This window comes from Pan paniscus, chromosome 15 (genome assembly GCF_029289425.2).
Source record: "Pan paniscus chromosome 15, NHGRI_mPanPan1-v2.0_pri, whole genome shotgun sequence".
NCBI classification, from domain to species: domain Eukaryota; kingdom Metazoa; phylum Chordata; class Mammalia; order Primates; family Hominidae; genus Pan; species Pan paniscus.
This window is the reverse complement of record NC_073264.2, coordinates 24,350,358-24,372,322: the sequence shown is the minus strand read 5'-3', so window position 1 is coordinate 24,372,322 and position 21,965 is coordinate 24,350,358. Positions and strand designations below refer to the sequence as shown.

The 21,965-nt window shown below is 46.8% G+C and overlaps 1 protein-coding gene, 1 long non-coding RNA gene and 1 other non-coding gene across 8 annotated transcripts in view; 1 reads left to right on the top strand and 2 right to left on the bottom strand.

Moving 5' to 3' along the window:
• LOC130540813 (uncharacterized) overlaps positions 1-13,942 on the bottom strand; it is a 30,812-nt gene extending 16,870 nt beyond the window's left edge. The window contains exons 1-2 of the long non-coding RNA XR_008954815.2: positions 12,741-13,942; positions 8,835-8,884 (exon numbers count right to left, since the gene is read on the bottom strand). This is a non-coding gene — a long non-coding RNA (uncharacterized LOC130540813). The remainder of the gene's footprint in view (positions 1-8,834; positions 8,885-12,740) is intronic.
• Positions 12,720-12,792, bottom strand: TRNAR-ACG (transfer RNA arginine (anticodon ACG)). The gene has a single exon. It is a non-coding gene; the product is annotated as a tRNA-Arg (tRNA).
• PRMT5 (protein arginine methyltransferase 5) lies at positions 13,111-21,952 on the top strand. 6 transcript variants are annotated; one of them, XR_609986.4, is made up of 18 exons: positions 13,111-13,241; positions 13,878-13,996; positions 14,282-14,367; positions 14,834-14,968; positions 15,669-15,781; positions 15,928-15,977; positions 16,187-16,350; positions 17,439-17,600; positions 17,770-17,847; positions 17,942-18,000; positions 18,087-18,209; positions 18,296-18,471; positions 19,317-19,426; positions 19,642-19,735; positions 19,918-20,034; positions 20,241-20,305; positions 21,423-21,638; positions 21,747-21,952. XR_609986.4 is itself a non-coding variant. In XM_003808104.5 (17 exons), the coding sequence occupies exons 1-17, from the start codon at positions 13,132-13,134 to the stop codon at positions 21,573-21,575; spliced, it is 1,914 nt and encodes a 637-aa protein (XP_003808152.1). In that variant the 5' UTR covers positions 13,111-13,131; the 3' UTR covers positions 21,576-21,952. The 6 variants fall into 6 exon arrangements, 4 of the variants coding, with proteins under 4 accessions (XP_003808152.1, XP_034793174.1, XP_003808153.1 ...); XR_008620815.2 differs by having other exon boundaries at positions 13,193-13,326; XM_003808104.5 differs by having other exon boundaries at positions 21,423-21,952.
• The last annotated feature ends 13 nt before the right edge of the window (positions 21,953-21,965 follow it).

The window sequence follows — 21,965 nt, the reverse complement described above, 5'->3', positions numbered from 1 at the left end:
ATTTTTAGTAGAGACAGGGTTTTGCCACGTTGGCCAGGCTGGTTTCGAACTCCTGACTTCAGGTGACACGCCTGTCCTCGGCCTCTCGAAGTGCTGGGATTACAGGCATGAGCCACTGCGCCCGACCAGAAAAAAATAAACTACTGATTGAGCTTATGAATGTAGTCTGGTAGAAAAAAAGACTTTCAAAACAGTTCCTTCGTAGGGGAAAAGGAACAAAAATCATGTCCACTGCGGCCTGAGGGAGCACTACAGCTGTTTCTCTTGGTTCATTCATTCTGCACATTGACTGGAGGTGGAAGATTTGTTGGAGGTGCCCTTCATACATGCTGCTCTCTATTGTGGCAAATATGGGAAGGAGCTTTGGAGGACAAGTAGAAGGGTCTGCATGAAAGTGACAGCTGAGGGGCCGGGCGCCATGGCTCACGCCTGTAATCCCAGCACTTTGGGAGGCTGAGGCAGGTGGATCATGAGGTCAAGAGATTGGGACCATCCTGGCCAACATGGCAAAACCCCGTCTCTACTAAAAATACAAAAATTAGCCAGGCGTGGTGGTGCACACCTGTAGTCCCAGCTACTCGGGAGGCTGAGGCAGGAGAATCACTTGAATCCGGGAGGCAGAGGTTGCAGTGAGCCGAGATCGCGCCACTGCACTCCAGGCCTGGCAACAGAGCGAGACTCCTTCTCAAAAAAAAAGAAAGTGACAGTTGAGGGTTAGCATCTTGGACCTTAGCTGCTCTCTTTCCCTCACACTGCTTAGAAAAGATTTGCATTTACTGCCTCCCTTCGTTCTTTCACAGTCGAACCTCTCTTTACTTGCCTCTTACCACATCTGATAAGTCTTATAGATTCTTCCCTTGTAATGAGAGGCAAAGGAAATCACCTTCAGAACTTGGAATAGGATCAACTCTGGGACTCTTGGATAAACAAAATCTGTTCCCTGAATATTTTCAGTGAAAGGTGAATATGGAGGTGTCCTGGGGAGTGACTGCATTCTTCCTGGGCCACCACAAACAGGAGACCCAGCGCCCCCTAAGGGCCAGCTTTGGCATCTCCAAAGGAGAAGGGTGCCCCTCACCCTATAAAGAATCTCTCCATATTGGCTGGGCGCGGTGGCTTACGCCTGTAATCCCGGCAATTTTTGGAGGGGAGGCTGAGGCAGGCGGATCACTTGAGGTGAGGAGTTTGAGACCAGCCTGGCCAACATGGTGAAACCAGGTCTCTACTGAAAAATACAAAATTAGCCAGGTGTGGTGGTGTGCACCTGTAATTGGGAGGCTGAGGCATTATAATAGCTTGAACCTGGGAGGTGGAGGCTGCAGTAAGGCGAAGTGAGATGGGGCCACTACACTCCATCCTGGGCGACAAAGCAAGACTCTCTTTCGAAAAGAAAAAAAAAAGAATCTCTCCATATTATCCATCTTGAAGGACCTGGACTAGGTTTTGTTAAAGGAACTAGCAGGCTTCCTTATCCCTTGAGACAGCAAAAATATGAGTGAATTTACAATGGACTAAACAATGTGTAGAAATAATTTACCCTGGGCCGGGCGCGGTGGCTCACGCCTGTAATCCCAGCACTTTGGGAGGCCGAGGCGGGCGGATCACGAGGTCAGGAGATCGAGACCATCCTGGCTAACACGGTGAAACCCCGTCTCTACTAAAAATACAAAAAATTAGCCGGGCGTGGTAGCGGGCGCCTGTAGTCCCAGCTACTCGGGAGGCTGAGGCAGGAGAATGGCGTGAACCCGGGAGGCGGAGCTTGCAGTGAGCCGAGATCGCGCCACTGCACTCCAGCCTGGGCGACAGAGCGAGACTCCGTCTCAAAAAAAAAAAAAAAAAAAAAAGAAATAATTTACCCTAAAAGATGGTTTGTTTTTGAGTTGCTGAGGTCCAGCCAAAGTGGCTAACTTCTGGTCTCAGGAAAAAACAACTGAAGTTTGGAGAGTCCTAAATTTACCAAGCCTGGCTAAATAATGTGTAACCAACAGCAAATGACCTGCCTAGGATTTAGAAAAGGGTTATCTAAAGAGTAAGGTTGGCTGGGCGCTGTAGCTTATGCCTGTAATCCCAGCACTTTGGGAGGCCGAGGCAGGTGGATCACCTGAGGTCAGGAGTTTGAGACCATCCTGGCCCACATGGCGAAACCCTGTCTCTACTAAAAATACAAAAATTAGCCGGGCATGGTGGCTCGCGCCTATAGTCCCAGCTACTCGGGAGGCTGAGGCAGGAGAATTGCTTGAATCCTAGAGGCAGAGGTTGCAGTGAGCCGAGATCACACCACTGCACTCCAGACTGGGCAACAGAGTCAGACTGTGTCTCAAAAAAAAAAAAAAGATCTATATATGATTTATTTTAAAGAATTGGCTCATTGGCTCATGTGATTATGGGAGCTGGCAAGTCTAAAATCTGTAGGGCAGGCCAGCAGGCTGAAAACAAGCAGAAGTAATGCTACAGTTTTTTTTTTTTTTCCAACTTTCATTTTAGGCTCAGGGGGTACATGTGCAAGTTTGTTACATGAGTAAACTGTGTGTCACTGAGGTTTAGTGTATGAATGATCCCGTCACCCAGTTAGTGAGCATAGTACCTGATAGGCAGTTTTTCAACCGTTGCCCCCCTCCCTCCCTTCCCCTTCTAGCAGTCCCCAGTGTCTATTTCCATCTTTATGTCCGTGTGTGCTCAATGTTTAGCTCTCACTTATAAGTGAGAACTAGTGGTGTTTTGTTTTCTATTCTCACATTAATTTATTTTTCTTTCTTTCTTTCTTTTTTTTTTTGAGACGGAGTCTTGCTCTGTCACCCAGGCTGGAATACAGTGGCATGATCTCGGCTCACTGCAACCTCCACCCCCTGGGTTCAAGCGATTCTCCTGCCTCAGCCTCCCGAGTAGCTGGGATTACAGGCGCCTGCCACCACGCCCAGCTAATTTTTTTGTATCTTTAGTAGAGACGGGGTTTCACCATGTCGGTCAGGCTGGTCTCGAACTCCTGACCTCAGGTGATCCACCCGTCTTGGCTTCCCAAAGTGCTGAGATTACAGGCATGAGCCACCATGCCCAGCCCAGCCATGACTTTTTCATTTTCATTTTTTTTTTTTTTTTGAGACAGAGTTTTGCTCTGTCGCCCAGGCTATAGTGCAGTGGCACGATCTCGGCTCACTGCAAGCTCCGCCTACCGGGTTCACGCCATTCTCCTGCCTCAGCCTCCCGAGTAGCTGGGACTACAGGTACCCGCCACTGCGCCCGGCTAATTTTTTGTATTTTTAGTAGAGGCAGGGTTTCACTGTGTTAGCCAGGATGGTCTCGATCTGACCTCGTGATCCACCCGTCTCGGCCTCCCAAAGTGCTGGGATTACAGGTGTGAGCCACTGCGCCCAGCATGACTTTTTAATAATAGCCATTCTGACTGGTGTGAGATGGTATCTTATTGCGGTTTTGATTTGCCTTTCTCTAATGATTAGTAATATTGAACATTTTTTCATATATTTGTTGGCAACATCTATGTCTTCTTTAGAGAAGTGTCTGTTCATGTCCTTTGCCCAGTTTTTTTGTTTGTTTGTTTTCTTTTTCTGGGAGACAGGGTCTTACTCTGTCAACCAGGCTGGAGTGCAGCTGCAGCCTCAACCTCCTTGGCTCAAAGGATCCTCCCACCACAGCCTCCCTAGTAGCTAGGACTACAGGCACGTGCCACCATGCTGGGTTTTTGTTTTGTTTTGTTTTGCGGAGACGTGGTCTCACTCTGTTGCTCAGGTTAGTCTGGAGCTCCTGGGCTCAAGCAGTCCTCCCACCTCTGCCTCCCAAAAGTGTTAGGATCACAGGGGTAAGCCACTGCAACAGGCTGAGAAAATTTTAAAATATTTGTTTCTTTCTTTTCTTTTTTTTTTTTTTTTGAGAAGGAGTTTCGCTCTTGTTGCCCAGGCTGGAGTGCAATGGCGCTATCTTGGCTCACCACAACCTCCGCCTCCTGGGTTCAAGGGATTCTCCTGCCTCAGCCTCCCAAGTAACTACAATTATAAGTGCACCACCAGGCTCAGCTAATTTTTTTGTGTTTTTAGTAGAGATGGGGTTTTACTATATTGGCCAAGCTGTTCTTGAACTCCTGACATCAAGTGATCTGCTGACCTTGTCCTCCCAAAGTGCTGGGATTACAGGTATGACCCACTGCGCCCAGCCTTTTGAGATAATATATTTAAAGTGCCTGGCATGTGGTAGAGCTTAATTAATATTAGCCTGGGCAGGGTATGGTGGCTCATGCCTATAATCCCAGCACTTTGGGAGGCCGAGGTAGGTGGACCACGAGGTCAGGAGTTCAAGACCAGCCTAGCCAAGATGGTGAAATCCCGTCTCAACTAAAAATACAAAAATTAGCCAGGCATGGTGGCGGGCACCTGCAATCCCAGCTACTTGGGAGGCTGAGGCAGAGAATTGCTTGAACCCGGGAGGTGGAGCTTGCAGTGGGACATGATTGTGCCACTGCACTCCAGCCTGGGTGACAGAGTGAGACTCCATCTCACAAAAATAAATAAATAAATAAATATTAGCCTGGCTAGGACTATCATGTTATTGTTATGAGGCAAGAATGATTGCTGAAGACTGGATAGCTACACAAGCCTATAGAGAAGGAGGGAGGCCTTGGCTAGACCTTCAAAAGAAAGGACATAAGCACAAAGATCAGGGAGAGGTAACAGGTTTATTTATTTTTATTTTTATTTTTATTTTTTTTTTTGAGACAGAGTTTCACTCTTGTTGCCCAGGCCAGAGTGCAATAGCGCGATCTCGGCTCACTGCAACCTCCGCCTCCCGGGTTCAAGTGATTCTCCTGCATCAGCCTCCCAAGTAGCTGTGATTACAGGCATACACCACCATGCCTGGCTAATTTTTTGTATTTTTAGTAGAGACGGGGTTTCACCATGGCCAAGCTGGTCTTGAACTCCTGACCTCAGGTGATCTGCCTGCCTCAGCCTGCCAAAGTGGTGGGATTACAGGCGTGAGCCACCGTGCCCGGCCAAGGTAACAGGTTTTATATGTATTTTAAAAAATATTTTACGTGTAATATAAACACGCTTATACAGAACATTTGGAAAATACAATTTTTCCACATAGTTGAGGTCATTCTGTGTGTAAAATTTGTAATGTGTGTCTCTTAATGGCATGTCATAAGCCTTTCTCCATGTTACTACATTTTCTTTGACAACACTGATTTTAATGGCTGCTGAAGATTTCATTGAGGCCGGGTGTGGTGGCTCACGCCTGTAATCCCAGCACTTTGGGAGGCTGAGGTGGGTGGATCATTTGAGGTCTGGAGTTCAAGACCAACCTGGCCAACATGGTGAAACCCCGTCTCTACTGAAAACACAAAAATTAGTTGGGCAGTAGTGGCGTGCACCTGTAATCCCAGCTGCTTGGGAGGCTGAAGCAGGAGAATCACTTGAGCCTGAGAGGCAGAGGTGTCTCAAAAAAAAAAAAAAAAAAAAAAAAAGCCACCACTCCCTGGCCTCTTTCTCCTCTCTTTTTGAGTTTTCCTTGCTTTTCTTGTCTGATTTTTATTGCAGATTAACAGTAGAATTATTGTATCAAGTAACAAAAGATTCCATTAGAATTGTGATTGAATGGGCCGGGCGCAGTGGCTCACGCCTGTAATCCCCCCACTTTGGGAGGCCGAGGCGGGTGGATCACGAGGTCAGGAGATTGAGACCACCGTGGCTAACACGGTGAAACCCCGTCTCTACTAAAAATACAAAAAATTAGCCGGGCATGGTGGCGGGCGCCTGTAGTCCCAGCTACTTGGAAGGCTGAGGCAGGAGAATGGCATGAACCTGGGAGGCGGAGCTTGCAGTGAGCTGAGATCGTGCCACTGCACTCCAGCCTGGGTGACAGAGTGAGACTCCGTCTCAAAAAACAAAAAAAAAAAGAATCATAATTGAATGTTGTAAAAGTGAGAAATTGAGAAATTAATTTGGTAAGAATTTACATCTTTATAAGATTCATTATTTTCTAAGATTATGGCTTGTTTCTCCATTTTTTTTTTTAGTCTTCTATTTTATCTTGCAGCAATTTTTTTTTTCCTTTTTGATAGGGTCTTGCTCTGTCACTCAGGCTGGAGTGCAGTGGTTTGATCACAGCTCACGGCAGACTCAACTTCCTGGGCTCAAGCAATCCTCCCACCTCAGCCTCTTGGGTAGCTGGGACTACAGGTGTGTGCCACAATGCCCAGGTCATTTTTTTTTTTTCAGATGGAGTTTTGCTCTTGTTGCCCAGGCTGGAGAACAATGGCCCGATCTTGGCCCACTGCAACCTCCGCCTACCAGCTTCAAGCAATTATCCTGCCTCAGCCTCCTGAGTAGCTGGGATTATAGGTGCCTGCCACCACGCCCAGCTAATTTTTGTATTTTCAGTAGACATAGGCTTTCACCATGTCGGCCAGGCTGGTCTCGAACTCCTCACCTCAGGTGATCCACCCGCCTCGGCCTCCCAAAGTGCTGGGATTACAAGCCACCGTGCCCGGCTGCTAATTTTTTTTTTGAGACAGGGTCTCACTCTGTCGCCCAGACTGGAGTGCAGCGGCACAATCTCGGCTCATGGTAATCTCTGCCTCCAAGGTTCAAGGGATTCTCTCGCCTCAGCCTCCCGAGTAGCTGGGATTACAGGCATGTGCCACCACACCCAGCTAATTTTTGTATTTTCAGTAGAGACGGGGTTTCACCATGTTGGCCAGGCTGACGCCCAGCTAATTTTTAAAAATTTTTTGTAGAGATGGGGTATTGTTATGTTGCCTAGGCTGGCCTTGAACTCCTAGGCTCAAGCAATCCTCCTGCCTCGGCCTCCCAAAGTGTTGGGATTACAAGCATAAGCCACTGTAACCAGCCTATAATTTTCTTCATGTCAGTTTCTCACATTTTTCAGTAAAGATAAATATTTTATAGTAGTGTTACTGTTACCACTGTGAATGGGGAAAATAATAATCACAATAGCCAATATGTATTGAAGGTTTACTATGTGCAGGGTAGCTTCTAAATGCTTTACTATGTTAACTAATTTAATACTCATAATGACTTTATAAGAGCTATTATTTACATTCCCATTTTGTGGATGAGAAAACTGAGGCCAGAAGGGTTAGGTTCACAGTCCTAGTAAATGAATGAACAGGGCTTTAACATCTTGCTATCTGGTTTAGCAGGCCATACTCTTAACTATCATATTATTGGGATTTTAAAAAATCAATAATGTCTTCTAACTGGTTAATCTTAGTATATGAGAAGCTACAGATTTATTTTATACTTGTCTTACATCAAGTTATTTCTCTGCATTCTAGTATTAATTCTCATCATTTTAAAATGGATTCTTATGCATTTTCTATGTGTACAATCATATTATCTACAAATAATGATAAATTTACCTCTCCCTTCCTAAAAGTTGTAACCCCTTTTTTTCTATTTCCAATCTTATTATATTGGATTTTTCAGAATAATATTAAATAACTCAGTGATGAGACTAGATATTCTTGCATCTTTTTTTTTTTTTTAAGAAAAGGTCTCATCGTGTTGCCCAGGCTGACCTCAAGCTCCTGGGCTCAAGGGATCCTCCCATCTCAGTCTCCTGAGTATCTGGGACTACGGGCAAAGCTCCTGGGCTCAAGGGATCCTCCCATCTCAGTCTCCTGAGTATCTGGGACTACGGGCACTTACAACCATGCAGGGCAGCTCATTTCATCTTGACATAAGTTGTTGATCTTATATATACACATATATGATGAATATCAAAACTATTAAGAATATTTATGGCCAAGTGCGGTGGCTCACGCCTCTAATCTCAGCATTTTGGGAGGCCAAGGTGGGCGGATCATGAGGTCAGGAGTTTGAGATCAGTCTGGCCAATACGATGAAACCCTGTCTGTAATAAAAATACAAAAAAAATTAGCCGGGCATGGTGGCACACGCCTGTAGTCCCAGCTACTCGGGAGGCTGAGGCAGGAGAATTGCTTGAACCCAGGAGATGGAGGTTTCAGTGAGCCGAGATCGCGCCACTGCACTTCAGCCTGGGCGACAGAGTGAGACTGTCTCAAAAAAAAAAAAAAGAATATTTATAGAAAATGCAGTTAACATACTGTGTTCTCTTCCTTGACAATTAACAACCGTCAAATATTTTTTGTTTGGTTTATTTTTGACCTATTCTATAAAGAAATTTCCTAATACCTTTGTGTTAATTATTGGTATAAACCCTAATTGGTTGTATTATATAATTACTATATTAACATACTGTTAACGTTTTATTTATTAATCTTAAATATTTTAGGAATCTAACATTTATATCCATAAGTAAGTGTCTATAGCTTTTTTGGGAGTGTTATTTCTGACAGGTTTTGATATTAGATGTGTTCTGTCTTCATAAATAAATTGGGTAGTTTTCCATCTTTTTCTATGTTCAGAACAGTTCCTGCTTTCTATTCATTTTGACAGATAAACACTGTATAATAGAAATGACAAAAAAGAGAATGCAAATCTGCACAGATTATTTTGCCTCAGTAACTCTGCCACTTTCATAGCTGGAGGACAGCCTTGATTGTGAAAAAGCAATTTGGAGCAGTAGGAGGGTCAAACAGGCCATTATTTTGGTGTTGAAGAGTGTGGCTGGCTGGGCAGGCACAGAGATGAGTGAAGGTGGGCCTGGGGAGGGAGGCAAGCGCTGAGGGAGGAGGGGAGCACAGTAGAAGATGCCAAGAGGTTTTCAATGGGCTAGAGGTGTTTAAACAAGGACAAAAGAACAAGATAAGGTGGAAGAATTGGGCCTGAAAGCGAGGAAAGCCAGGGGGATAAGTGGGAGCATTATCTGGGAGTGGGTACCTCTTTCTTCCAGAAAGTCTCCAGTGCTCCGGCCTATTGGTCATTGGCTCCTGTTGGAGAAAGTAACATTATTTCTCACCCAGGGTATTTGCCCTTCTGTCCCACCATTTCCCTATCTTCATCTCAGCCAAGGCAAAAGTCCCATAGTATAACAGTGATTCACACACTTCTGGGCCCAAAAACTCAGCATGCAGAGCAGAGCAAAGCAGAACATAATGTAGACTTCACCAACTTTGACTTAACGCCTAGGGACAGGACCTGTTCAAGGCGCTCTATTTCTCTTCATTCCTTCCCTTCTTGCTCCTCTACAACTCATGTAGACAGACCCACGGTTACATGCTGTGTTTTATGGCACAGGAAAGTGCTATAGAAAAGGCTGAGAGCAACGTGGTATGGAGTTACTGAGAACTGTTCAGCATGATGCTAGCCACAATGCCGAGGCCATTTGGAATGAAAAGACAAAGACAACACAGACCAAAGAAATTCAGCCCATGTAAACTTACTTTAGGGTCAGTCAGAAATTCTAGGTTCTTTTTACATGAATCCTTTAGAAAATTACTTTAACTGATGGCAAAACTGACATTATTGTTTTATAGATTGTCCTCTCTCCCTGTCACCCATGACGGGTTAGTTAACAACCAACAGAGCAGCTACCTGCTTGACATCAGGAGGACAATTAGCTTCTAAAGAAGAAAAAACATCTAACAAGTCTTCTGTGAATGTAGAGTTTGGCTGGGCACCACTAGGGCAGAGAACAAGCAGACCTCCTCAACAACTCTTTCTTTTACCTCTTAAAATGCCAGTGAAAGCGGGGCGTCATGACTCACACCTGTAATCCCAGCACTTTGGGAGGCCGAGGTGGGTGAATCACGTGAGGTCAGGAGTTTGAAACCAGCCTGGCCAACATGGTGAAACCCCGTCTCTACTAAAAATACAAAAATTAGCCAGGCATGGTGGTGCACACCTGTGGTCCCAGCTACTTGGGAGGCTGAGGCAGGAGAATTGCTTGAACCCGGGAGGTGGAGGTTGCAGTGAGTTGAGATCATGCCACTGCACGCCAGCCTGGGCGACAGAGCAAGACTCTGTCTCAAAATAAAATGAAAAATGAAATAAAATATAAATAAATAAAATGCTGGTGGAGCACTCACCCACTTGCTGAGAACAACCATTTATTGGAAAGACCTGGAGGGAAGAATTCCAAATAAATTCTGTAGATACTCCAACTCTAAGGAGGGGGAGCATAGTGACTTCCTTCCAATGAATACAGTATGGAAAGTTGGGGCCGGGGAGAGGGTGGGAGAGAATCACTTAACAGTGGAAAAACTGGATAAACTACTTCTTTTCAGGTGATCAAGGTCAACATTAAGTCATAAATCATGTTCACAGTATGTACCCTTGATATGATGTGATTAAAATAGCACTTTTTTTTTTTGAGATGGAGTCTCGCTCTGTCACCCAGGCTGGAGTGCAGTGGTGTGATCTCGGCTCACTGCAGCCTCTGCTTCCCAGTTTCAAGCAGTTCTCCTGCCTCAGCCTCCGAGTAGCTGGTATTACAGGCGCGTGCCACCATTCCTGGCTAATTTTTGTATTTTTAGTAGAGACAGGTTTCACCATGTTGGCCAGGCTGGTCTCGAATTCCTGACCTCAGGTGATCTGCCTGCCTCGGCCTCCTAAAGTGCTGGGATTACAGGCCTGAGCCACTGCCCCCGGCAAAAACAGCACTTTAACTCTGTGACCTTCCTTCCCAAAACACAGTCTAATCATGAGACAAACAGACAAATTCCAATAGAGGGGCATCCTACAATATACCTAACCAGTACTCCTCAAAACTACCAAGGTCATCAAAAACAAGGAACATCTGAGAAACTATCATAGCCAAGAGGAGCCTAAGGAGACATAGCAACTAAATGTCATATGATATGCTGCATGGGATCCTGGAGCAGAAAAATAGTAACGATAATAGTGGACAAAAGCACCTCCAATCCCTTCAGGCTTCATGGAGCTTTTTTTTTTTTTTTTTTTTTTTTTGAGATGGAGTCTCGCTCTCTCGCCCAGGCTGGAGTGCAGTGGCGCGATCTCGGCTCACTGCAAGCTCTGCCTCCTGGGTCATTCTCCTGCCTCAGCCTCCTGAGTAGCTGGGACTACAGGCGCCTGCCACCACACCTGGCTAATTTTTTTTGTATTTTTTTTAGTAGAGACGGGGTTTCACTGTGTTAGCCAAGATGGTCTTGATCACCTGACCTCGTGATCCGCCTGCTTCGGCCTCCCAAAGTGCTGGGTTTTTTTTTTTTTTTTTTTTTTGAGACGGAGTCTTGCTGTTGCCCAGGCTGGAGTACAATGGCATGATCTAGGCTCACTGCAGCCTCCACCTCCCACCTCCTAGGTTCAAGTGATTCTCCTGCCTCAGCCTCCTGAGTAGCTGGTATTACAGGCGCACGCCACCACGTCTGGCTAAATTTTGTATTTTTAGTAGAGATGGGTTTCCTGATGTTGGTCAGGGTAGTCTCGAACTCCCGACCTCAGGTGATCCGCCCGCCTCGCCCTCCCAAAGTGCTGGGATTACGGGCGTGAGACACTGTGCCCAGCCTGGCCTTCATGGTGCATTTTTTAAATGCTTTGGTTTTTCCGACTTTCCTTTCCTCCTCCCCCCGCCCCGACATTATTTTGCTCTTGTTGCCCAGGCTGGAGTGCAGTGGCGTGATCTTGGCTCACTGCAACCTCCGCCTGCCGTGTTCAAGCAGTTCTCCTGCTTCAGCCTCCCGAGTAGCTGGCCGAGTAGCTGGGATTACAGGCGCCTGCTACCACGTTTAGTGGAGACGGGGGTTTTTCATGTTGGCCAGGCTGGTCTCGAACTCCTGACCTCAGGAGATCCACCCGCCTCCGCTTTCCAAAGTGCTGGGATTACAGGCGTGAGCCACCGCGCCCGGCCGGTTTTCCGGCTTTCATTCTTTTGGGGCACTTGCATTGCACCCAGGGTTCCCCAGAACTTATCCTACCCCACACCCTTTTCGTATTTCCTATGGCTCTGTCCCCAACGAGCTATGGTGATCTCAGTCGCATGGCCTCAATTCTTTTCTTCTGGCGACCTCCATCCAACTTTCTATTACACAGCGCCCCCTAGACGTTCAATTCAGCATGACCAAACCCAAACCCTGATTTCCCAAACCCTCTTTTCGCATTTCTTGCTCACTGCATGGACAGAATCCTAGGCATCACCCCCTACTTTGCTTTCTCAGGACTCCTTGCCAGTCGGTCCCTAAGTTCTGCCAGCGGCGCCTGCGTGGGGTCTCTTGTACCATGTTCTCCTCTCCATCCTTGCTGCCGAGCCCTCAACACCAGTGGGCCCCCTGCCTTCTGGAGTTCCCATTTCCCTCCCTATGTCTTTCCTTGCTTCCTTCCTTTCCATCTCTAGCAGCTAATGACATGAGAAAATGTAGATTCTCTCTGGCCTCCATGCCAACCAATTTCATGACTGCTGCCCACTGTAATTAATGAATTCCTTTTCTCTATCTTGAGGTGTGTGTGTGTGTTTAGGCGTTTATTTACACCTTTTGTGTTTGAAACACAAAACACTACTTCCTAGAATCACTAGGAAGTAGTAGCTGAGTTAGCAGTTTATTTTAATATGTAACATAGTAAGGTGACAAAGCTCATTTTAATAGCACCAGCCATTAACCCAGTTTTCTCAGTGTTCATATGGACGTAAATAATGACACAAGAAAAACACTTTTGAGGGTAGTTACGGGAAAAGCTGACATTACATGGCTGCATAACCCAACCGACTCAGGACCTGATAATGAAAGCGTGAAGATAATAAAGCATCAAACTGCGAAAGGAAAGGAAAATTACAAAATGCTCACGCAGCGAAGCTGCGAGAAGCCCCACCGAGCCAGCCAGGAGTCGAACCTGGAATCTTCTGATCCGTAGTCAGACGCGTTATCCATTGCGCCACTGGCCCCGAGATGGCATTGTTTTTCTCCGTGATGGTACTTCAAGGTTATACTGCAGGGTTTCATGGGAGGTGTAGTCTCTCAACGGAGTTCTGCAGATGTACTAAGCATTCTGGGAGATTGAAGTTCGTCAGGAACCAGACCCTGAGATTGGTGGATCCATGCCGTACGCCACTGTGCAGCCCGCGGATTGGCAGGAAAAGCCACTCCCCATCCCTCCTGTTCGGGAGCTGTGGCAGACGCTCTGGTTGTTAAGGCGACTCGTCCCGCCTTCTGGGGCACTAGTTTGACTTTGTGATTGGCTACTAGTATCAAGGAATCCCGGCGTGGACAGCGCGAGGAGAAAGATGGCGGCGATGGCGGTCGGGGGTGCTGGTGGGAGCCGCGTGTCCAGCGGGAGGGACCTGAATTGCGTCCCCGAAATAGCTGACACACTAGGGGCTGTGGCCAAGCAGGGGTGAGGGCCGGACCTCCACGAGCGGAATGCGGGGTCCGAACTCGGGGACGGAGAAGGGCAGACTAGTCATCCCGGAGAAGCAGGGGTGAGGGGGTCGGCTAGGATGAGGAGGGGAGAGACTATTACTCTTTGGAGGGGAGGAGCCTCGGACCCAGTAACGTGAGGAAAATAACTTGTGGGAGGCCTGTGGTCACTGAGTCCCAAAGTTGGGAGAGTTGTTGGGTAAACTCTAAAGGGCCCTGGAGGTCGCGATTATTGTCTGGGAGTGGGAGGAGGTGTTAGGGGGCAAGGGAGAGAAGAGGCTAATCTTGACGGGGGAGGCATGGGCAGAACTGGGGCAAATCTGGATGTGATGGTCTTGGAAACATAGTGACACCTGAGGAGAAAAAAATTCTACTTGTGGATATCCATCATTTTCTCCTTACTCATATGTCCCATGGCTGTGTTTTAGGGAGAAATTGAGGCACAGTACAGCAGAGTTGATATCCCCCAAGGTGGTCTGAACTCAGCAGCCTAGTAGGCTGAACTGATGGCAGCTGAAAGGGCTGTGCAAAATCAAAATAGCCTAAATCCAGTTGCTTGGCTCTCTGGCACTGCTGCTCTCTTTACATGATTCTGGGTCTGTCGCGGTTGTAGGTTTGATTTCCTCTGCATGCCTGTCTTCCATCCGCGTTTCAAGAGGGAGTTCATTCAGGAACCTGCTAAGAATCGGCCCGGTCCCCAGACACGATCAGACCTACTGCTGTCAGGAAGGGGTAGGGACCATCCCATATGCCCCTTAATTATTAGAGGCAACAACAACTTCTGCTTTATCGGGGCCCTCATTCTCCTCCTTTTCTGACTTGGATATATTTGTTAGTCCCTGGGATATAGATAACTTGTTTTCTCCTTGCTTCTCTATTCTGCATCAGGCTATCCCATGTCTATGTAGAAAAAACCTTTGTCTCTCATTTCTACTCTTGATTCCCAAAACTAAAAATTGAACAAGTAAAGTGCTGAACCTTATTCAGTATTTGTCTTTCTTGGGTGGGGGAGTGCAGACTGGAATACGCTAATTGTGGGAAAGCTTTCTCCATGGATTCGTCCAGACTCAAAAGTGGAGAAGATTCGCAGGAACTCCGAGGCGGTAAGACTGTTTGACTTCTCTGCTGGATTTTTCTAACCAAGCTGGGTGGGGAGAGTGGTCCCCTCCCATCCCCAATAACTTGGTAAATTAACTGATAGAATGAAATTAAAGCTATTAGGCTGGGTGCTGTGGTGCACACCTATAATCCTAGCACTTTGGGAGGCTGAGGCTGTAGGATCACTGGAGCTCGGGATTTCGAGACCAGCCTGGGCAGCGTAGTGAAACCCCATCTCTATAAAATATACAAAAATTAGCCAGGCATGGTGGTGCATGCCTGTGGTCCCAGCTACTCAGGAGGCTGAGGAGGGAGGATCAGTTGAGCTTGGGAAGGTCAAGGCTGCAGTGAGTGGAGACTGTGCCACTGCACTCCAGCCTGGGTGACAGAGTGAGACTTTGTCTCAAAAAAAAAAAAAAAAAAAGCTGTTTGCTTGTTAGCTCAAACTTTTCCTCTTCATCTCCGTTCCAGGCCATGTTACAGGAGCTGAATTTTGGTGCATATTTGGGTCTTCCAGCTTTCCTGCTGCCCCTTAATCAGGAAGATAACACCAACCTGGCCAGAGTTTTGACCAACCACATCCACACTGGCCATCACTCTTCCATGGTATAGCTGAGGGGCTCCTTTCCTGCTGCATATCATAGTAGTCAGATTGTGCTAAGTACCTTCTTGTGCCTAGCCATTCAGTGAAGGGTGTGTTTGGCAGAATTGAAGTATCAGTATTGGCGGGCACAGTGGGTCATGCCTGTTATCCCAGCACTTTGGGAGGCTGAGGTGGGCAGATCACTGAGCTCAGGAGTTCGAGACCAGCTTGGGCAGCGTGGTGAAACCCTGTCTGTATAAAAACCAAAACAAAAAAACACAAATTAGCTAGGTGGGGTGTCACACGCCTGTAGTCCCAGCTACTTGGGAAGCTGAGGTGGGAGGATGACTTGAACCTGTGAGGCGGAGGTTGCAGTTAGCTGAGATTGCACCACTGCACTCCAGCCTGGGTGACAGAGCCAGACCTTGTCTCAAAAAAAAAAAAAAAAAAAAGGTCAGTATTGCGCACCTCTCCATCTAAAAGTGGTATGAAGAGAGTTTCAAAACATGTAAATGTAATTATTTTGGAAACTTACGTAAGACAAGGCAGATATTTACATAAGGATCTATATATAAGGTACATGTTCACTTACAAAATTACAAATTGGGAAAAGCATATAAAGGGATTAACGAGGTCTGGATGAAGTTTTTTTTTATTGAGGGAAACTTTCTGGACCCAATGAGTTCAAAAGAGAGTTCTAAAAGGGTGACTGTTCATGTGCAGTTCTGGATGCGGGTACCCTTGGTGGCACCAGAGGACCTGAGAGATGATATAATTGAGAATGCACCAACTACACACACAGAGGAGTACAGTGGGGAGGAGAAAACGTGGATGTGGTATGTCTCCCTTTGCTGCTGTACCAGGGTGCAAGGGATAGGGTGAGGGGAAGTACAGGGTGCAACCTGTAGGGAGGTCTCCTTGAGCTGTGGTGATTGGTCGGCCATATCTAGTTGACTGTACTTTTCTGTATTTGACTGAACAGGTGGCACAACTTCCGGACTTTGTGTGACTATAGTAAGAGGATTGCAGTGGGTGAGTCCATGAGAATCCTGGGATGGGTGTGGCTTCTCTTACCTCCTGTGAATAAGAATCAGGAATTTCATATATAGTATACAATTTTGCTACTTCCCCTCTGTCTCAGACTGGCTTTCTCTTAAAGAAGTAAACAGATTTTGCGCAAAGGAGCAAGGAAGGGTTTCTTGCTTGGCAGTGGTTGACAGTTTCTCTTTTGCCTCGTATAGCTCTTGAAATTGGGGCTGACCTCCCATCTAATCATGTCATTGATCGCTGGCTTGGGGAGCCCATCAAAGCAGCCATTCTCCCCACTAGCATTTTCCTGACCAATAAGAAGGGATTTCCTGTTCTTTCTAAGATGCACCAGAGGCTCATCTTCCGGCTCCTCAAGGTGAGTGGTAGGAGGGTTCTAAATGTAGTCCAGCTATACATCTTGCCTTATTTACCTGTGTATGATCGTTTTTTCCTGTGAGGCTGACTCTTTTTCTTTGGTTTCTGGGGAGCAATTTCAGTGAAGTTGGGAATCTTGAGAACAAAAAGGTAAATGCCAGTAGTAGCCCTAGAAACCTTTCAAAACAAACCAAACCTCATGAGAACTTTGCAGAAGGTTTCATTTAGGACGTTACAGCAAGGATCCATGAGGCTGTTTGGGTGTTGATACTTTTATGGCATAAGAGGGCTTTTTCTTTTTTCTTTTTTTTTTGAGACAGGGTCTCATTCTGTTACCCAGACTGGAGTGCAGCCGTACGATCTCAGCTCACCAGAACCTCTGCCTCCCAGGCTTAAGCGATTCTTCTGCTTTAGCCTCCTGAGTAGCTGGGATTATAGGAATGCACCACTACTGCCCGGCTAATTTTTGTATTTTCAGTAGAGACAGGTTTTATCATGTTGGCCAGGCTGGTCTTGAACGCCTGACCTCAAATGATCCACCCGCCTCGGCCTTCCAAAGTATTGGGATTACAGGCGTGGGCCACCACGCCCGGCCAAGGGGGCTTTTTATAAGTTTACTGAAGCCTCATGCTGCCTTTGTTGGTATTGGGACAGATGCTAGAGAACTGTTGGTCTGGGCCAGGTGCAGTGGCTCGCGCCTGTAATCCCAGGACTTTGGGAGGCTGAGGCGGATGGATCATCTGAGGTCAGGAGTTTGAGATCAGCCTGTCCAACATGGTGAAACCCCGTCTCTACTAAAAATACAAAAATTAGCCAAGCATGGTGGCACGCACCTGTAGTCCCAGCTACTTGGGAGGCTGAGGCAGGAGAATTGCTTGACCCTGGGAGGTGGAGGTTGCAAGTGAGCCAAGATCACGCCATTGCACTCCAGCCTGGGCAATAGAGCGAGACTCCATCTTTTTAAAAAAAAAAAAAAAAAAGAACTGTTGATCTGGGCCTTATTTTACACTAGGGCTCTTTGGCCATATACCATAATATTCCAGAATCTTGGTTTGAGGGCTGTGTCTGATGGTCTGACTTTTCTCACAGTTGGAGGTGCAGTTCATCATCACAGGCACCAACCACCACTCAGAGAAGGAGTTCTGCTCCTACCTTCAATACCTGGAATACTTAAGCCAGAACCGTCCTCCACCTAATGCCTATGAACTCTTTGCCAAGGGCTATGAAGACTATCTGCAGTCCCCGCTTCAGGTGGGTCTGGAGTGCACTGAGAGGAGGAAGGTGGGATGGAAAATGTTTCTTGAGAATATATGCCTCCAAATCTTACTAAAGCTCAGAAAGCAGTGGAAAGTTTTTGATATTTTAGTGCATTGTCCTTTGCCAGAAACTGGCTAACTTTGTCCTTTTCCTCATTCATCAGCCACTGATGGACAATCTGGAATCTCAGACATATGAAGTGTTTGAAAAGGACCCCATCAAATACTCTCAGTACCAGCAGGTACTGTGTGGTGCCCAGGGTGAGGAAAACACAGGGCCAGCATGACCTGGGGAGGATGGGATTACAACCATGGGATATTCTCTCCTCCCTCCAGGCCATCTATAAATGTCTGCTAGACCGAGTACCAGAAGAGGAGAAGGATACCAATGTCCAGTGAGTGCTTTCCCCTCAATCTCAGGGACTTGCATACCTATATCTGTATATGCCAAGTCTGCTTGACTCTTCCCTTTCTTTCTTAGGGTACTGATGGTGCTGGGAGCAGGACGGGGACCCCTGGTGAACGCTTCCCTGCGGGCAGCCAAGCAGGCTGACCGGCGGATAAAGCTGTATGCTGTGGAGAAAAACCCAAATGCCGTGGTGACGTGAGTAGCAACCTGCTTGCTGGGAAGTTAGTCCTCATTGCCAAATTTCCTTAACATCTCTCCTTACCTTATTGTCTCTGTTTCAGGCTAGAGAACTGGCAGTTTGAAGAATGGGGAAGCCAAGTGACCGTAGTCTCATCAGACATGAGGGAATGGGTGGCTCCAGAGAAAGCAGACATCATTGTCAGTGAGCTTCTGGGCTCATTTGCTGACAATGAATTGTCACCTGAGTGCCTGGATGGAGCCCAGCACTTCCTAAAAGGTGCCCCCAGGTTGGGGTGTAGGTGGAGGGTGATGATGGGTGAGACAGCAACCTGGGAGGAGGGTACAGGGTTTAGGGGAAAGTGGGTTGGACCTGGGTCACATCATATGAGTTTGAGAGCCACTGCTTCACTGCCTCTGTGCCCCTAGCAAATGAAGTCATCTCTCCAAACCTTAGTGTTCATATTTGTAAAATGAAGGGAGTGGGCTGGGCGCGGTGGCTCATGCCTGTAATCGCAGCACTTTGGGAGGCCAAGGCGGGAGGTCAGGAGTTTGAGACCAGCCTGGGCAACATGGCGAAACCCCATCACTACTAAAAATACAAAAATTAGCCAGGCGTGGTGGTGCACGCCTGTAATCCCAGCTACTCGGGAGGCTGAGGCGCGAGAATCACTTGAACCTGGGAGGAGAAGTTTGCAGTGAGCTGAGATTGTGCCACTGCACTCCAGCCTGGGCAACAGAGCGAGACTCCATCTCAAATAAATAAATAAATAAATAAATAAATAAATAAATGACATATGTACCCTGAGCTTAGCTTTCATCAGGAACTTTTGTGGGACTTTGTGACCCCACAAAAGTTAAGAACCACCAGATTAGACTATCTTGGGTTCTTTCAGTTTTAATCTGTGTGACTCTGTAAATTAACCTAGAAGTGGAATCCTCCATGACAGTAGTTGGAAGCAGGCTGGCTTAGTAATGTGACAACATGCATTTGTCTCTTTCTTCCATGCCCATGCCAACGTTGGTTGGTTTTGACATGGGAGGTTTGATCCTTCTGATCCTTCAGTTAGTACAGACATACCATTTCCCTCCCTCTGGAACTAATTTGACTCTCCTGCTGTGCAGATGATGGTGTGAGCATCCCCGGGGAGTACACTTCCTTTCTGGCTCCCATCTCTTCCTCCAAGCTGTACAATGAGGTCCGAGCCTGTAGGGAGAAGGACCGTGACCCTGAGGTAAAGAACCACTCTCTCTGGAAAGAAGTGGTACTCTTTAGTCCTCTTCTTTTTCTGTATTTGCATCAGCTATTTTCTTCTGCTGGGGATGAAGAGGTGAAGGAGAAGTTAGGGATTGGGGAAGCACTAAAGTAAAACTTTTTTTAATCCTTGGGGAAGTAGTTCTCTCTTGTGTGTCTTCCCCAACACTCTCTCTCTCTTTCTGTCTCTGACAGGCCCAGTTTGAGATGCCTTATGTGGTACGGCTGCACAACTTCCACCAGCTCTCTGCACCCCAGCCCTGTTTCACCTTCAGCCATCCCAACAGAGGTAGGTTCTTTTATGGCTGTCCTCTGACTAGAGGGGTGCGGGCTTCTTCCTTCCTCCTGCTTTCTTCCCTTACTGTCCCTAGTCTGCCTTATCTACTCTTCCTTTCCTGGGTCTTGCTCATGCTTTATCAAGTTGTCTAGAGCTTCTGGCCCCTTGTCACCCACATAATTATTTCCTGACAGATCCTATGATTGACAACAACCGCTATTGCACCTTGGAATTTCCCGTGGAGGTGAACACAGTACTACATGGCTTTGCCGGCTACTTTGAGACTGTGCTTTATCAGGACATCACTCTGAGTGAGTGTCTATGGCAGTAGATGGCAGAGTATGAGGGTGTGCTTCCTGGGCAGCTTATATGTACATGTGTCATTTAGATTTATGGGGGGCCCAGTGCTCAATGAATGGAGATCTTTGTTTGTGTGATTAGAGAAGAGACCCTCTTCAACATAGGCAAAAGGCACAGCCATGGAGACCTCTGTTTTTTCATTATTTTGTCCACACAGGTATCCGTCCAGAGACTCACTCTCCTGGGATGTTCTCATGGTTTCCCATCCTCTTCCCTATTAAGGTAGGAACTGCTTTTAAGACTCTGTAGTTAAGCAGTAACCTTTGCCTTCGGTGTTGTGCTTCTTTCCTTCTCCCAGGAAGATAGTTGACTATGACTCATGTTCTCCTGATTTCATATGCTCTTGGATCCCAGTGGTAGGTGTTGGGAGTATTTGGAGTGGCCTTCTGCCTGGCTTTCCCGCATCTACTCTGGCTACTCTTCTGTCTGTTCTCTACTTTGAGCAAGAGTCATCTTTTAAAAACTCAAATTTGATCTTATCTCTCTTGCTGTCTTTTTTTTTTTTTTTTAAAGAGACGGAGTCTCGCTCTGTCGCCCAGGCTGGAGTGCAGTGGCGCAATTTCGGCTCACTGCAAGCTCTGCCTCCCGGGTTCATGCCATTCTCCTGCCTCAGCCTCCCTGAGGCTGAGACTACAGGTGCCAGCCACCACACCCGGCTAATTCTTGTATTTTTAGTAGAGACGGGGTTTTACCGTGTTAGCCAGGATGGTCTCGATCTCCTGACCTCATGATCCGCCCACCTCAGCCTCCCAAAGTGCTGGGATTACAGGCGTGAGCCACCGCGCCTGGCCTGATCTTATCTCTCTTTTTTGCTTAAAACTCTTCAATGCCTTCCCATTGTCTTTAGGATAAAAGTCAAAATCTGGGACATTGCTTGTAAGACTTGATGTGATCGAGTGTTTGCTTGCCTTTGCAGCTACTGTCCCCTTGCTTACACTGCTTCAGCCTTATGGACCTTCTTTTTGTTCTAATTGTCTATCTTCTTTCCTACCTCAGGCTTTCATGCCTTTCTCTTGCCTGTAGAGTTCTTTGCTTGTCTCTTCACACAGTTAACCTATCTTCTAGGTCTTCTTTAAACATTTTTATTGTGAGATAAACTTTCTCTGATCTCCTAGACTAGGTTAGTGTTCCCTTTCATAGGTGTTTTTCTAGCACTCTGTACATGTTCACAGCTCTCACCACACCTTTGATTATTTGTGTTCTGATAGGCTTCAAATAACTTTCATGAGGGTTGGGACAGTCTTGCCATGTTTATCATTTTATCTCCACACCTACCTTAATACATTGCCATGTATAATTCATAGCTTCACCCTGAACCTCCCTGTCTTTCTCCTTACAGCAGCCCATAACGGTACGTGAAGGCCAAACCATCTGTGTGCGTTTCTGGCGATGCAGCAATTCCAAGAAGGTGTGGTATGAGTGGGCTGTGACAGCACCAGTCTGTTCTGCTATTCATAACCCCACAGGCCGCTCATATACCATTGGCCTCTAGCCCTGCGTGCAAGTGTCCAGAGCCTTGGAAGCAGCTTCAGGTTCTGCTCCTGTAGTACAGAAGGTGCAGTACATCTATGGGCTGTGATTCCCCTTGCCCATCAGAAAGGAGCATTTCAATCTGCTTTCCTGCCTTACATCAAGGTGGGCAAGGGATTATAATTAATTGCAGGGCTGAAGCCACCAATCTATGAAGACCTCAGGCCAGGGGGTGAGGAATTAGTGCTGGATTTGAAGCTACGCACTCAGCCTCAAGAACTCCCTGGAATATCCCTGAGAACATGGGGTTTGAACGGATTTTCAGCCCTTCTCTGTTCTTGTTTTGATGGTTTTGTGTAAGAGGAAATACAAATAAAGTTATAGCCCTTTACTGCACGACCATGCTGCCCCC

What these genes read in the sequence shown, in the direction of transcription:
- PRMT5 (XM_003808104.5), top strand. Translation starts at nt 13,132, where the DNA reads ATGGCGGCGATGGCGGTCGGGGGTGCTGGTGGGAGCCGCGTGTCCAGC. An exon ending in GAGGAGAAAACGTGGATGTG is followed by an intron (nt 15,782 to 15,927) that starts GTATGTCTCCCT and finishes TTGACTGAACAG; the next exon opens with GTGGCACAACTTCCGGACTT. An exon ending in AGCCCAGCACTTCCTAAAAG is followed by an intron (nt 18,472 to 19,316) that starts GTGCCCCCAGGT and finishes CCTGCTGTGCAG; the next exon opens with ATGATGGTGTGAGCATCCCC.